At 36.1% G+C, this 17,422-nt stretch overlaps 1 protein-coding gene across 1 annotated transcript in view; it reads left to right on the top strand.

The window, feature by feature from the left end:
• The window catches only part of LOC123525047 (translation initiation factor eIF-2B subunit beta-like), a 32,102-nt gene extending 14,680 nt beyond the window's left edge, over positions 1–17,422 (top strand). Inside the window, exons 3-11 of the mRNA XM_053539663.1 lie at positions 3,427–3,475; positions 4,639–4,748; positions 5,979–6,075; positions 8,441–8,500; positions 9,171–9,304; positions 11,655–11,715; positions 12,820–12,879; positions 13,833–13,969; positions 16,275–17,422. Coding sequence (XP_053395638.1) covers positions 3,427–3,475; positions 4,639–4,748; positions 5,979–6,075; positions 8,441–8,500; positions 9,171–9,304; positions 11,655–11,715; positions 12,820–12,879; positions 13,833–13,969; positions 16,275–16,347 — 781 coding nt within the window. The 3' untranslated portion in view covers positions 16,348–17,422. The remainder of the gene's footprint in view (positions 1–3,426; positions 3,476–4,638; positions 4,749–5,978; positions 6,076–8,440; positions 8,501–9,170; positions 9,305–11,654; positions 11,716–12,819; positions 12,880–13,832; positions 13,970–16,274) is intronic.

The following is a 17,422-nucleotide window of genomic DNA, read 5'->3' as shown; positions in this document are numbered from 1 at the left end:
GTTACGATTACATGCCGTCTTGGAATCTACACCGGACATTATTAATTAATTAATTGTATGGGGTTATTGTTAATTAATTTACAGGGAGTTAGATCTGATGTCACCTAATAGGGACCATATCCGGCATACCACTGGGGTGGTGGTGGGGGGTGGTGAGGTACCCACCGAGGGCGTCTGTGGCCCATTGTACCATGTGGCCTTGCATGTCTATTGAACCTATTGTGTTGGCGGGGTCCAGATAACCTTCTGTTATGGTATCTGGGTGCATTGCCTGTATGTGATGAAGTGGGTGGGGTGGGGGTTTTCCTTGCCCCCGCGGTTTGTGTTTCTTCTTGCTGTTCTGGTGCGCTATTGCCCTGTGATATGGCTTCATCTATCATTTGTTCAAGTGCCTGGTCATTTATTTGTTGACCTTGTATCTTAGGTGCTATGTTTTTGATTATTTCCATAACCTTGGTCTTATGTATATATTCTTTATTGTTGTGTAGTGTTTGTGTTGGTGTGTTTGCACGTGTTGTTTGACCAGATGTAAGGCCAGCATTTCTCATTCTGGCCTCATATTCTGTTTTGATTGCGTCATTTTTCTTGTGAATGTTTTGTAAATAGTTTGTGTATGCCAAACACCCTTTGAATGCTGCACTGTGTAAACCGTTGCAATTTGCGCATTTTTTGATGTTTCGGTATTGGCATTCATAATGCGAGTGTGGCCCTGCACAATGTGGGCAAATTGTTTTACCTGTGCACTTGTTTGCTGAGTGTCCGTGCTTTTGGCATTTGTTACACCTTAGGGGAGATAACAAGGATGGATATACTGGTACTTGGGTGCCATCATTTAGTTTCACCTTCAATGGTGCTTTTTCAGAACTAAACGTGAGTTTTATTGTTGATGAAGGCACCTTTCTTCCATTGACTATTTCGTAGCCCCGGTGGTAGACTTTTATGTTGTTCTCTTGTGCGAATGTGTTAACGTTATCATTATAGTTGATGTCCTTTATGTAAATGACCCCTTTAGACTCTATTTTCTTATTCGGACTAGAGCGTTTGTCTGTGTTTAGTGGCTCTAGAACGAAGTCATATTTTTGATAAGTAAATTGCTTGGCCAGGTCCAATTTGTCTTTGCGAATCATGAAAGTGGGACATCCCCCCTCGGTGGATGGGTCCTTGACAAATGATCCGCCTACATAGGCTATGAAAGCGAGGATATCTCTTGAATCCTCTGCTTCGGGAACACACATGACACTGTACGCAGTGTCATTGCCACAAAGCACAGAGTGGTTGTGTTGGCCGCTGGCGATGCCCCCTTTGATCTCTTAGAGCTCTTAGTCTCCCATGTGCCTTCAGTGTCAGCCTGCACCGACATGTTTGTCGACTGCTCACTATTGGCGCCGGTGGTACAGGGTGGTACACCGGTATATGGTGGTACCTGTTCACCCTGGTGTTGATCGGCATTGTTCATTAGCCGTGGCAATGATGGGGTGGCTGGTGTAACTGGGATGCCAAGCTCTGGATAGTTGACATCATCTAGTGCCGGTGCACCAGGGTGGGCTTTGCTGTTGTACAGGGTGGTGCTTCTGTCTCATTAAATGAGACAGGGTCTTGGTCCTGCCTTGGGTTTAACCTTGGTAGGCTAGGGATCGGGGGGTGTTTCGATGTTACCATCACACTTGGGTGACGGTACACCGGTGTGGCATTCACTAGGTGGTGTTGGCGGATCACTATCAATAGTGAGCCTCCCAGGACTTAAACTTGAGTCCGTGTCATTAGGGTTGGCTACCGGACTAGGGACAGGATATGTCACGTTACTCAAAGGGTGTAACCTAGTGGCAGACAGATCAAGGGATCCGTCGGCCGAGTCCGATATTGCCTGGGCCTTGTTTGCAGGACTTCCTGAAGAAGAGTTGAGAGAAGTTTCTCTCGTTCTTTTCTTCCCCTTTACCTTCCCCAGGGATTGCATATTACTAACTGGTGTCGAGCCGCCCGCCGGGGCGAAGTCGGCACACAGAAGCTTTCTAGCTGTCCCCTTGGCCTTTACTATGGGGGTTGTACCGGGTGATCCCCCATGTGACTTGGACTTTTTCCCTGATGATTTACCCATTGTTGTTATGTCTGCTTGATTAATTTAATTTATTCCTATTAAGTAACTAATTTTAGATTTACGAATATATTCTTATACAGAATTTATGAATTTATCCGTTAAGTTTTATCTGCCAAAATCGTCTACTTTAATTAATTTGTTTTTATTGACTGTTTTAACTATCCGTAATAACCTATAATATATATATATTATCGCTCTATGCAGTTATTTACTATATGCACTAATTGCCTTATTAATTAGCTTGTTTGTAATTGTACAATATATATCAAACCGTCAATTTTCTATATTGTACACTATGTCCTAGATACTGACTCTCTATAAGTCAGTATAAACCTTGTAATTTATCTACACTAACAGTAAAGTGCAGTGGTGTTAGTTAATCCTATTGTACCTATACGATCAGTTAATCTTATAACGCCTGCGGCCTAACAATGTAAAGCGACGCGCACGATTTTTATGTGAAAGTTATGAATTTAACCTATTTTAAGTGTTAGTTAAAGTGCTTTACGATCAAGTATTTTGATCAAGATCAAAATACCTTCACGTAGATAAATAGACCCTAAATACCTTAAAAGTGGCGGTTGTCCGGTGTCCAACGTAGATTTCCAACGACGGCCAATTAATCGAGTGGTTCTATGAGCATACCGTTGTGAGGAATAAGTCACAGGACGAGCCTATTTGCCCTACTCGAGCACCTACCGAAGCTAAGTATGACACTTGTCGATACTTTGCTATACCATACGTACGGTCAACGCACCGATAAAAATAACGTCTTATCGCTACGTAGCCAATATGGTTTATATGATGAAGATGCAAGAAGTGTCTTCATTTTATAGAAAGAATGGTCCCAAACCATATAAATTGTTATACTTTGAATATTTATCATTTTGGCAGACAGCTTGATTGGAGAGTTGGGTAGTGTATCACAGATGCACATAATGCTAGACATTCCATGTACCATTAGAGGCAAATCTTTGTGGAATTCAATAATTTCAGTTGTGATTAAAATTAAATTTTAATCTTCTTTTTTTACTTTGTTCTTGTTGTCAAGCAAAACTGTATGAAAAAGTGTTTAGAGACTTAAAAATTCCTGTTTAAAGTTTTGCATGCAAGTTACTATCTCCAAAACTAATGCAGATACTGGATTGAAACTCTAAAGATATTTTAACATTTAGGGTAACATTCCTGCTTCTGGGACAACAATTTGAATAGTCAAGCATTGTTTGTCTTACAGAAAACTTTTGTTTTAATGTAGGATGAAACTTGAAGAAAATTTGTTGATGTTCAGACTGTTAATTCATATTTGCTTAATGGATGCACCAATGTTTCAGTGGACTGAAAGGCAGGTCTGAAGAAGGTGATCCTCAGGAATCATTACATGTATGTATTAGTCAATTATGCCAGACTGGGTGCAGTATTAGATAAATTGTGCATGTTGTATGGAACATACTGAACCAGTACTAAATTCAGTTGAGCTGGTATGTGAAAATTAGGAACAGTTATGTAGGGCCAATACGAGAAAACATGGCCAAGAATGGTACTCAAGCATTTTGTTTGTTAGATAGAGGGGGCCAGTGCTAAGCTGAATTATAAGATTAGCATTAAGGTAGTAATTTCATACTGGCCCTGTTATTTATCCCTTGGCAGTCATATTAGCTCTTGGCCTTAGGCCAGTACAACCACCCGCAAACAACAAAAACCAGTATCATGAAATAATTAGATTTAAAACAGTATAATATAGTACCATGCTTGAATCTGTAGTCATAGACTTTGGCTTATTTTGCTTGGAAATCTCTGTTACAAGAATTTGCCATTAATATTTCCTCATTAAATGCTGAAGTTATTTCAGAGAGAATCATGGATCAGTAGCATATTTGTTTAAGAATATTTAAAAGAATTAATTCAGGGTCATAGTATTCTACTTAAAAAACATTTACTGATTAAAATAAAAAAAAGAAAGATTTTTCTTTAACCTTTAGCCTGCTGGCAGCGAGTGATTCTGCCTTTGCGACCAGTGCAGACAAAGATCAGCCTGCACATCCATGCAGTCTGATCATGGTCTGCACTGCTCGCTATTAGGTCAGTAAATTTTCAGTGAACACCCCTTTGAATAATAAGTAGAACTGCCCAAATTGAATGAAGGACCTGTCCATTTTAGAAATTTAGCAGACTAAAGGTTAAATATCTGTAAAATCACAGAAATAATCTGTGTTTTTGTCTCTTATAATCATTGCAAGTCTTATTGTTGGTTATGTGTCAGATATTACTTCATAGTTGGACTAGCAGTTTCTCTGACATTTCTAGCTAGACCATAAGAATATGGAAAAAAACAACAGTTATAACTGAGTTAAAACTAGACAGTATTGTTTGCAGTAGAAGTTTAATGTAGAAGTTTATTATCAGTGTTCAAACACTTTACTAGTAATTTAAAAAAAAAATGCCCAAGGTTGTTGTCCAAAAAAAAAAGAGAGAAATAAATCAGTATAAAAAAGTATATAAAAATATGAATATAAAATAAGAATGAATGCCTTTTTTTTTTGTAGAAATTATTGACAGCAGAAGGACAGATTGATGATTTTACACATCCTGTAAGAGATCTGAAGGCTACAGTGATAGAGGCAACTACAGAACTGAAAACTGAGCTAGAAACAAGGTATACCTAGTTCAGTATTTTATGCTACTGTGAAGTCATAAATATTCGTGGGGGACTAATTTTTGTGGATTTTCGTGGTTTAGACAATCCACGAAATTTAACCTCAATGAACAGTTAAATTCCCATTTATTTTATGTTCAAAAGTTGAAATCCATGAATTCATATCCCCACGAAATTGCTGTTTCGACCAAAACCACAAAATTTCATGCACACGAAATTAAATGATTTCACAGTATTTGCTCATAAATGTAAGCAAGGTATTTACTTTAAGCCTATGTAGTTTACTTCCATTGTAGAAAAATTTCTCACAGCTGATATGAACTATGTTTGATGACTGTTACATGGACTTCTGGCTAGCTCTTACACCATGGTAAGGAATTGTCTCAGTGGGTGTTGAACCTGGGACCTCCATACCAGCAGTCTGAAGCTCTTTTCCTGCATGACTGTGCTTCCTTAAGGTGTTAAGCTTTATGATATACTGGTAGAAGGCATTATTTCTATACTCTCTGGATGGCAAACATAGTTATTGCACTGTGTGTATGTGTTAGTACATTTAGCCATCACTTTATTCTCTTTGGACTACTTCTTCACTCAAGAGGTAAAAATGAAATCTGATATGTGAACAAAAGGCAAAAACAGAGTGGTTATTGTCAAAACTATAATTCTGATTTATGTATGTAACTAAATACAATTATGCATCTTTTCAACTTTATTAATTAGACTTAGGTAAAATAATTGTCTAGAAAATACACATGTACAAAACTACCAAAGAGATTGAACTCAAATGAAGTTTGATCATAACTGGAAAGTTGTGAGAGAAAATACAAGTTTAAAGATACATTACCTGTTCCCTTTATGTATTATGACAGTCAGGAATATTAGAGCTAAACACAAAATTTATTGAACTTTTCGAATATATTAAGTTGTAAGCACTTTGAGTGCTACAAATTCTATTATATACTGAACTGAAAACAGTTGATTAAGTTATTGTTGGTTTTCGGTTATTTCAGGTCCAGATTTAGATTTTATGTGTGTTTGGTATTGATTAAGTGATATGGAGTTACTTTAGATTCCCATTTATGTCATTTGCTTTGTGATTTAATACACAGTACTTAATGCGGGTTAATATTAACACGTGTTTTAAATTTATGAGTCACTCTTTGCAGAACAGAGAAAAAAATCTTGAGACTTTAGTATCTGGGAAGGCTGCATTTAACGTTTGTTTTTCAGTGGTGATAATATAGCAACACAGTCTTTAGAACACATTCATTCTAACGAGGTTATTATGACAGCTGGGAAGTCTAAAACTGTAGAATCATTTTTAAAGGTAAGAAATACAATGTAGTATATTTGTCATCGAATCTGTCAAATAAAAGTTTATGTATTTGCTTTTTCTTTTATTAAATATTTCTGTTGTGCATGATCTATAGTAGCAAAATCTGTTAACAGAAATACTGTTAACCTTTAGCCTGCTGGTGGCATGTAATTCTTTTTGCGACCAATACAGACCAAGGTCAGCCTGCATGTACGTACAGGCTTATCATTGTCTGCACTGTTCGTTAATCAGGCAGTAAATTTTCAGTGAACATCCCTTTGAATAAAAAATGGTACTGCCAAATTGAATGATAGACCAGTCCATATTAGAAATTTAGCAGAGGTTAAATCAATGATTTTCACGGGCACTGAAGTTTCTGGTTTAGGTCACAGCAGATATTTCATGGGGATAAGAATTCATGGGTTTCAACTTTGTAACATAGAATTAATTTCATGGATTTGCTCAACCACAATTTCACAAAATATTAGTTCCCAGCATATATTACTGGTAATCATTTCACTGTATTGTTGGGAGATCCATAGCTTTTCTGAGGGTTTTAGAGAACAAGTGTTGACAGATATGTTTTTAGCTCGACTATTCGAAGAATATTGTACTCACCACGGCGTCGGTGTCGGCGTCACACCTTGGTTAAGTTTTTCGTACCAGTCCACTTTTTGACAAAGTCTTTTGAGATAAAGCTTTGTAACTTTCGACACTTATTTACCATCACCATGGCCAGTTGTAGGCAAGAGTACATAACTCTATCAAGGATTTTGGCTGAATTATGGCTCCTTTTAACTTAGAAATCTTGGTTAAGTTTTTCGTACCAGTTCACATTTTGTGTAAAGTGTTTGACATATGGCTTTGAAACTTTTACCACTTGTTTATTATAACAGTCTCTATCTGTAGGCAAGAGTACATAACTCTGTCAACTATTTTGACTGAATTATGGCCCTTTTTGGACTTGGAAATTGGTACAATTTGTGTACAAGTCCATGTTTTGACAAAGCTATTTGACATGTGGCTTTGAAAGTTTGAACAATTGTTCATCATCATGATTTATATCTGTAGGCAAGAGTACATAACTCTGTGAACTATTTTGGCTGAATTCTGGCCCTTTTTTGACTTGGAAATTGGTTAAGTTTTCGTACAAGTCCATGTTTTGTCAAAAGAATTTGACGTGTGGCTTTGAAACTTTGAACAATTGTTTATCATCATGATTTCAATCTGTAGGCAAGAGTACATAACTCTTTCAACTATTTTGGCTGAATTATGGCCCTTTTTGGACTTGGAAATTGGTTTAGTTTTCATACAAGTCAACGTTTTGTCAAAGCTATTTGACATGTGACTTTGAAACTTTTAACACTTGTTTATCACCATGATTCCCATCTGTAGGCAAGAGTACATAACTCTGTCAACTATTTTGGCTAAATTATGGTCCTTTTTGGACTTGGAAACCAGTGAAGTTTTTCGTACCAGTCTATATTATGCCTAACCTGTTTGTCATATGGCTTTGAACTTTACCATTTGTTTACCTTCATAGTCTACTTACCTAGGACAAGGACTTATGGCCCTTTTCTGGACATAGAAATTAGTTAGGTTTCGCATACCATTCGATATTTTGTCTATCAACTGTCTGATATATGGCTTTGACACTTTGAACACTTGCTTACCAACATGGTCACACATTGCATTATAGTGCAAAACTGATCCAAATCTACAAATGCATATACATTGTTTGTCTTATCTGTTCCTTTTCTTTTGTCTGAAAATCTCAGGTAATATTTTGACCCTATACTTCTATCAATGCTTCGAATAGTCGAGCGCGCTGTCAACAGACAGCTCTTGTTTACATTCTTCCAGGGTACATCTGTGTAATTTTGACAGAATTTGGTTGAAAAGCATTGTTAAAAATCAGAAATTTAGAATTCTTAAACAGACCCTAGTTGGAATGTCATCTGTAAAAGATGATAATGTTCTTGTGTTATTATCCATGTCTAGTTTAATATCTGGACACATCTAAAAGCTGGTACTAATTGTATACTGGTATTACTGTAGTTTAGTAATTTTAAGGTAGAAAGGACATACTCGTTATCAGCAATTTCCATTTGATAACTAAATCTTTGTATTTACCATGTGAGATTTGAGCATTTCCAGCTGAAATGAAAAGCCAAATAATGACTGAAGAATACTGACGTAGAATTCAAAGACCTGGGGCTGGAAAGACACCATATGACCATTTATTGTGTCTGTGTGACAAAGAAAAAAAGAAAGAATTCGGAGATTATGTAATCACACAGATTTTGTCGGGTATCATTATGGGGTAGATTTGGTTGTTTTTATTACTTGAACAGATGTGTACCATATCTGTTTCCAGGATGCTGCACGCAAAAGAAAGTTTCAGGTCATAGTTGTAGAATGTGCACCATTCTACCATGTAAGTATTTTCAAGTTTCTGGGTTAAATATCTTGAATTGTAAAATTTAGAAAGTTTAACACAAAATGTTTATGTTTGCAATATTTAAATATTGCTTGGAATTCTTGAACTATAAAACATTGGCATATTTCATTCTGTTAATACATTGTGCCTCTGACAAGTGGCCTTTTACCAGAATCTTTGTGATTTTAACCAGATCTATTTGTCCTTAACCTTTAGCCTGCTGGCCGCAAATGATTTTGCTTTTGCAACCAGTGCAGACCAAGATCAGTCTGCATATCTGTGCAGGCTGCTCATGGTCTGCACTGTTCCCTATTCATTTACTAAATTTTCAGTGAACACCCGTTCGAATAATAAATGGTACTGCCCAAACTGAATGATGGACCAGTCCATTTTAGAAATTTAGCAGGGTACAGGTTAAAGGTTTAAAGTTCACATGAGTTTATGATACAGGTGAACCTTTACCAGATTTCATCTGATTGAACTTTTATGTACACTTTACTTGATAATAAGTAAACATAGCTGGTCAGAACCAGTGGAGTTATTTTCACAATTATCAATGAGTCAGATGTGTTTGTTTATTATAGGGTCAAGAATAAGCAGTTATTCTAGCCAAGTCTGTTATAGAAAAATAAGTTGCCGATGATACAGGTGAATTTATATATTACAGGGTCAAGAGTTTGCAGTTAGCCTGGCAAAGTCAGGTATAGAGACAACAGTTATCAATGATTCTGCTGTGTTTGCTATAATGTCAAGGGTCAACAAAGTGATCATAGGAACGCATACAGTGATGGCAAATGGAGGGTACGGTATTGATTTCTACTTTGCTTCATATTGGGGTATTCAGTCATTGCTTAAGTGGCATATTTTTGTCCCCCACCTCAGCAACTTAATAAAAGATGTTAATTTTGACTTTTCCAGTTTCTCTTATCTTGTGATCATGATAATGTTTTGTAGGATCCATAACCCTCCTCCCTTGTTTCATGCCCCGACTCAAGGTAATACAGTCAAATACCGTTACCGAGATATTCAAGGGACTGTAAATATTGCATCGACATATCCGAAGTTCAACGTAACGATATCAACTATCTGGGACTACTTTGTACTTGTGTCAGACGTCTATATTGTCATTAAATCCAATGCTTTTTTCAGAGGGCTTGAAAGGGGAAAGAAATAATATAAAACATAAATACGATTTTAATTTTATTTACAAATAAAACATCTAATTAAATACATACATAGAACTTTTAATTTTTTCAAAATATACATTTAAACATTAACATTTTTAATCCTTCCCTAAACAAGTCTGAATACAGCGGTAACGTTCCTAGTTGAGTAGTCATTTTGACTGTGTTTAAATAACAAAACTTTGCCAGTTAAATACTTTTACTCAGTCGTAAATGGCAGATTTTACTCCGTCAAACAGAAAATCTTTCATCCAAATTAGTTGTTATATTTGAAAACAGCTTTCCTGCTTGCACGGTGTTTTATAACACTAATTATTGGGAATTAAATGCAAACTTCCTGACATTTAAATTGGACTAAAGATTAAATAACAAACAAAGCATACGTACAAACTAACTTGAATATGATTAATACACCGCCGGACAACAATAGGTTGATTTTCACACCTTACAAATAACATGGATATTTTTGACAAGCTGTGATATCGACAAATCAAGGTGTAGAAACAGTACAGGTAAGTTGACGGGACTGAAAAATCTCATCGAGCTAAACAAAATATCGAGCTAATCATATTGAGATAATGATAAATAATTACATTAAGATAAATAGGGAAAAATCGGGACCGACTCAAACACATCGTGCTAACTGGAGTATCGAGCTAACCGATATTGAGGTAACGATATTCAACTGTATAAAATTTTATGTAGTCTTGCTAAGTTAACAAGTAACATATGACCTTACAGTTACATTAAGATAGGGCACCAGCTTTTACTTTTTACTAGCACAATTTCAGATCCTGTTGATCTTTAGATATCTCTAAGAATGACTTGCATGATTGAGTCACATGCTCTGATTGTTACTTGGCATATATGTCTGTTTTATCTATATGTCATCTTTCTTGTTTGCTGGTTTGCTAGATAGCATAGTCATATTTACACAGCTGAGTAGAATATTGCCAGACTATCTTTTAGTGTTGAGGTTTATCCTGCTAACCAGTACAGGCACAAACAAGGCACGAACACAATCAGATTTGAGCCGTGCCATGAGAAAACCAACATAGTGGCTTTGCGACCACCATGGATCTAGACCAGCCTGCGCATCCGCGCAGTCTGGTCAGGATCCATGCTGTTCGCTTTTAAAGCCTACTACAATTAGAGAAACTGTTAGCGAACAGCATGGATCCTGACCAGACTGCACGGATACGCAGGCTGGTCTGGATCCATGCGGGTCGCAAAGCCACTATGTTGGTTTTTTCATGGCACGGCTCAATTAATTCATTATAGTGAAACTGTGAAACAAGTTATCAGTGTTACAGCAGTGGTAACAATCTCAGTATACAGTATACCGTAGAATCATTTAATTTTGTGGGCACAAAACTTCATGGTTTAGGCAGAAACGGCAATTTCATCAGGATATGAATTCAAGTTAATGGCATTATAGCTTTTTTGGGATTAGTTTCCTGCATTGAGTCAACCACGAAATCTGTAAATGAATCCCCCACAGATATTATTGATTTTACAGTAACCTTTTATAATGACACCTGCGAGCAGTACCTCCCTACAAAGGGTGATATTATGATATTTTCTTTCGAAATAAAATCTCCAGAGAGCTACATTCATGACAAATATGAGCCGCGCCATGAGAAAAGCAACATAGTGCGTTTGTGACCAGCATGGATCCAGACCAGCCTGCGCATCCACGCAATCTGGTCAGGATCCATGCTGTTCACTTTCAAAGCCTATTGCAATCAGGGAAGCCGTTAGCGAACAGCATGGATCCTGACCAGACTGCATGGATGCACAGGCTGGTCTGGATCCATGCTGGTCGCAAATGCTCTATGTTGCTTTTCTCATGGCGCGGCTCAGTTATATTTATTTTAGCCATTGGGGTCACTCCAGAGAGATTGTTCTCTGCATGTTGTAGATATAAAAAAGTCTTTTAGTATTGTCTTACATTACTGCTATTTCAGATTGAAGGCAATAAATGGAAGTCATGCAATAGCTTTGGCTGCAAAACATTATTCTGTGCCTGTGAGTATGTGCTATGTTTTGACATATACAGAAATATACTTTGACTTAGGCGTTGAGTTACAGCCTAGACCTGGTCTAAGTATTTGGAACAAAGGTTTTTAGAGTCTCCTTTAGGATATGCTTAAATTTCCTCATACTTTTCGAGAATATGTTTATCCCTGCTACCCAACTTTCGGAGGAGAGGGTGTATATTGTTTTGCTCCTTGTCTGTCAGTCAAGTCAGTGGACCAGTATGTTTCTGATCAATAATAAATGTTTGGTCTCATAATAGTCAAACTTCATAGGATGATTGCCTGTTGTCAGTTCATTACTGTTGTACTAAATATCAGTATGTCCATGTCTTAGTGTCCTTGAAACTGAAAATGGTTTCCTGCTTAATGACTAAAGAACACTATATCTTACAATTATTAAACTCCATAAGATGTTTGTTTTGGGGGCCAGTTAATCAAAGGTCGTGGTGACCTTGTGTCTGAAAATGGTTCCTGCTTAATAACTAAAGAACGCTTTGGCCTGCAGGTATCAAACTTCACAGAATGATTGCCTGTTATCAATAGATGACCTCTGTTGTTTTGTGTGGGTCAGTATGTCAAAGGTCCAGGTCAAATTGACCTTGAGAGAGAAAACGTTTTCCACCCAGTAAGTAATAAGCAGTTTGGCTTACTCTTGTCAGACTTAATAAGCCTGAAAATGGTTTCCACCTAGTACCTTGAGAATCCTTTGGCCAACTGCTTTCAAACTTCATTGTATTGATGTGTCGACATGACCTTATGTTTGAGTTATAGTCAAGGCAAGACACAGTGATCTCAGACTGGAGTCAGATAACCTAACATGATTTACAAACAGTTCTTGTTTGTGCCGAGATTATGAAATATATTGATTTGAAGTTAGAAAGTATGTCTACTGTCCAAGTTATATTAATCTGTTGAGTATCGGCAGGCTTGTTTTGTGAGGAGGTAATAGGATGTGTACTTTTATAACTTAATTCAAAACAATATTTATAACTGCAGTTCATAGAACATTGTCCATTCATTTACTAAAAGGAATCTATTTTATTTCTTTGTGAAATATGTGTTCAGTAATTTCATGTCTGTTTCTTTTTTTCAGCTGGTTGTGTGTGCAGCTGTTTTCAAGTTATCCCCAGAATTTCTTTGTTCAGAAGATCAGGTAGAAATATTGCATTATTGCATTTAATAACCTTTAAAGCTTTATCACATCTGTGCAGTTAGCATTAGAATTTTATACTATTGAAGGAGTCATGAGAAACGCCCACTACATTTGTCCACTTTTCACTTTGAGCAGTTCTATCCAGGTTCACCAAACCAGGGCACAATATTTTTGGTCATAATATCTCCAACAAGTTTGGTAATCACCAAGATACTCCTAGTCTCTATTGAGTTATGGGCTTTAAATTACTTAAAAATGTAAACATTGGAGGGTTCACTTAACAACTTACACAGTTCTTGTCCCTAGTTGGAATGTGTATTTGTCAGGTTTAATAATCAGCTAGATAGCCTTTGTACTTCTAGAGTTATGTCCCTTGAATAAGTCAAAATTGAGAAAATTTGCAGCTAGCCTTTTCAAGAAGTAGGACATTTTAAAGTCAGAAGTAATTTGCTTTGATGGGCTTATAGTATGATAGTGTTGCACTGTTGTTGTAAATTTGCATGTAAAAAGTATTTGACCTGAAATGACAATAAGAATAAATTGAATTTGTACAAGTATATGTCTATATGTATATGTCCAAATTTGGTTGAAATCATTGTCAACTTCTACTTCTTCAATGAATTGAAAGTGGGGAAATAACATAACTCGAAGGATATAAAACTAAAAATTGACTCAAGCCATGGGGAGCAATGCTTGATCAGTCCTGAGTCCATTTCAAGATTGAGCTGAAAATTAACCAATCTGAGACTGGTCTCAAGTCTCAGTTGAAAAACCTTGGTTCAAGGTTATGTTCAAGGTTATAAGTCTGAGTTTGGAGACCAGACTTTGAATACAGCCTTGCCATTGGTCAATTTCAAATTACAGTTCAGATTCTGCCAATCAGATGATGGAGTTTTGAGTCTCATCTCTAAGCAAAGTTTTATAAATTCAAGTTTTGTCCATTTCATTTTCAGGAAGCCTTTAACAAGTTTGAGAGCCCAGAACATGTAATGAAGTTCTCGGAGGGTAAAATTCTCTCTAAAGTGCAGATACATAACCCTATATTTGACTATGTGCCACCAGAGCTTGTGACAATGTATATATTCAACATGTGAGTATTTTACACAATAAATGTTTAAATTCATCTAACTTGAGACTCCTACAAAAAATTTATGTCTCTTGTTGTCAGAGTGCATTTAAATATGTTTTATATAGCCAATCATTATTGTGTTTATGTTATGACCAGGCCTTAGGTTTGCAAAACATTTTCAGTCCTGGCTGAGTTTGATAATGAAACTTTATTTGTCATTAATACCTAAATTGCATGTTTAAAATTAAATGTTAAGCTAATGACTATATTCTAGGGATGGGAACGAATACTGAAATCAGTATTCGAATATTCGGTTTGCCATATTCGAATATATTCGAATATTCGGTTTGCTTTAATGGAAGCTTTCAATTCTTATTAAGTGATTGGCATAAACATAACGTATTCATTTGTTTACAGCGTGGATCATCGTACGTAATAAGGCCAAAAAATGTTTGCTTCGGGTAACCCGATCCTACTTAGCAAAACCCGCCGATCCTAGCATTTTATTTCACGATTCTGTCAATATAATCATGAACATATTTAACTAATTCAGTGTTTTAGCTTCAAAATAATACAAAAAATCAAAACGATTATAATTTAGACCGTCGCAATTTTATCTAAAAATAGCAGGTCGCCCCATTTAAACACGTGACGCGCTGTTGTATTACCGCCGCCATTTTGAAAATTTTTAATCGTTGTGTAAAAAGCAAGTAAGGCAAACTTAAACCTCCTTCAACATGAACTTATGCATCAGTCATATGTTATCTTGATTTTATTATAAAAGTTAATTCGAATACGGCCGATTGCGGATGAAAACCGATTCTGCGGATGGTCTGAAACGTCGTACAAAATATTGTGAAAAGATCGGCAATATCTACAAGTTTGGTATTGTTTTCGAAAAAAAAACTCTACAACTTGTTACATAAAACAGGCGCCAATAAAAATGAACAAACGATATAAAGATATCACATTTACGCCTAATACAAACTGTTAATCCGTAGCGATGACCCCCAGGTAATTATGTATTGCAATTTTCTTGTTAATTGGACATCTTTTGACATGCATCTGACACAATGACGCCTGTTGCAAACTTTTAATCCGTAACGATGGCCCCTGCCAATTATGCATTGCTATTTTCTTGTTAATTGGACATCTTTTGATACTCGTTAAACAAACATGACATGGTTTTATTCTGTAGAATTAGCATGCTTATATTGCCCAAAATCAATGATACTTATTTTGAACAAAAATATACAATAATTTACGAATATTCAAATTTGATTTTCATATTCGAATATTCGACCGATTTCCGAATATTCGAATATTCGTTCCCATCCCTACTATATTCGGGTGACTATTCAGTATGGATTGTCAATCTCAGTTGGAAGTTTGTGTCATGTGATATTCTGTGAACTTTGGTAACAAAGTTTCAGTCTCGGACTCAGCATGTTTTGTAAATGTGGGGCCAGAACGTACTTGATTCTTGCTTGTAGCTGGCAACTTTCTTAGATGTTGAAAGCTTGGCAAGTTACTTGTATTGTCTTCATTCAAAGAAGATTTCGCTTAGAACTGTTTTCTGGTGTATGATATAGTGCATGCTGAAAGACAAAACATGCCTGTTAAAAAACAAGCCAGGTTTCAGATCTAATCCACTGATACATAGTACTGATGCTCCTTGAGTTCTGTGCTCTGCTGAATTTTAGGAACTATTAACTGCAGTGTGTATCGTTCAAGCCAGCATTGTTCTTGAGTTAACTTGAGTTACTGTAATGCTAATTATTGTTGAGATTTTCATTTGATATCATATATTGAATGAAGCTATTTTAATGTGCAGAGTGCATGCATCTTGTTGGTAGGTTAAAGGTCAAGGTCACAAATGGTACACAAAGATCAAATTTATCCCTCATTTTGAGTCTGGAGCATAACTTTAAACTTGGCACATAGGTAGGTGGCAATGAGACAATATGCAAAGTATATGAACCAGATCGGTAAGTCATAGATCAGGCCTCATATTTCGTGTCTGGAGCATAACTTAATAACTATTCTAGGTATTGACTTTAAACTTGTCTAAAAGTCAAGGTCACACAGTGATCTTGGGAGAAACACTTGGGCGTATTCTTAGCATGAATACACCCAGTTACCTAAGACAGGCCAGTACTGTGGCACATATATGTTTAACAAATAGCTCCTGTCTTTACTGAATATGAACTGAAATTACTTTTGTTGATATTTTACCCTTTATTTTCTTACCTGTTGTTTTATTGTGACACCATTTCATTAATACAGTTGTATCTTTATATGTAACACAATATTCTTTTATTTACAGTGGTGGAACTGCCCCTTCGTATGTGTATCGACTGCTTAGTGAATTCTACCATCCAGATGACCACTTATTATGAACAATAGACTATTATTGCAGTGTGTCTATAACTGCATACCACAAGTGCGAGGATGTAGAAAAAGTGCTTGGAATAGACATGATTTTGGAAGAATGAATAAGACATGCATATGAAGTTGGCTTTGTTGTTATTTAACACAAGTATAATGAAACTGGAGCTCTTAAAATAAGAACAGTTTGCACCAAATAAATCAAGATCTTATAATACATCTAGAACTAACAAGCAGCTGTTAGTTATTCCTATGTTTGGGTATTGAGCATGTCCAGGTGACATATTTATTTACTGTTTGATCCACACTTTCAATAACAAGGATTTTGTTAGGGTTTTTTCAAGTTGTAAATTTTAGTCACAGAATATTTGAAATATTTGAATTTTGTCTATTTCTTGTTGGATTGTTAAAACAACATGACAGTAATATTTTCATGTAAAATAGCAGATTAACAGTTTTTGCAGAAGTTTTCATGGGACAGAATTTTCATTGGCAGAAATGCATTTTTGGCTATAAAAATGACATTAAAAGAAATATCTTCAAAGTTAAAAAAAACCCACTCGCAGAGATCTTATTAATGATTATAAATTATATAGAATTGGGTAGTGCAAAATAAAGCTAAAACTCATGAGAAGCAGTGTTATGGATTTGGTGGTTAAAACAGTAGTTCATCTGTGCTGGGTTATACAAACCAGCTTTACATTTAGGAGCTTAATGTGAACATTATGATCAAAGTTTGCATAAAACAATTTTTGGTTATTGTGAGATCTTTAATTTCTTAGGCTTAACCTTTACCCTGCTAAATTTCTAAAATGGACTGGTCTGTCATTCAATTAGGGCAGTACCATTTGTTATTTGAAGGGGGTTCACTGAAAATTTACAGTCTGAATAGTGAACAGTGCAGACCATGAACAGCCTGCACGGATGTGCAGGCTGATCTTGGGCTGCACTGGTCGCAAAGGCAAAATGACTTGCCTCCAGCAGGCTAAAATTTAATTAATACTATGTTGTTGAACAGCTGTTTTGTGAGGAGAAGACTGTCTTTATTTCAAATTATAAATATCAAATAAATTTTGTAAATGTGAA

The sequence above is a fragment of the Mercenaria mercenaria genome, chromosome 3 (genome assembly GCF_021730395.1).
Source record: "Mercenaria mercenaria strain notata chromosome 3, MADL_Memer_1, whole genome shotgun sequence".
Lineage (NCBI taxonomy): Eukaryota > Metazoa > Mollusca > Bivalvia > Venerida > Veneridae > Mercenaria > Mercenaria mercenaria.
The sequence above is the reverse complement of the archived record's forward strand: the minus strand, read 5'-3'. Positions and strand labels throughout refer to the sequence as shown.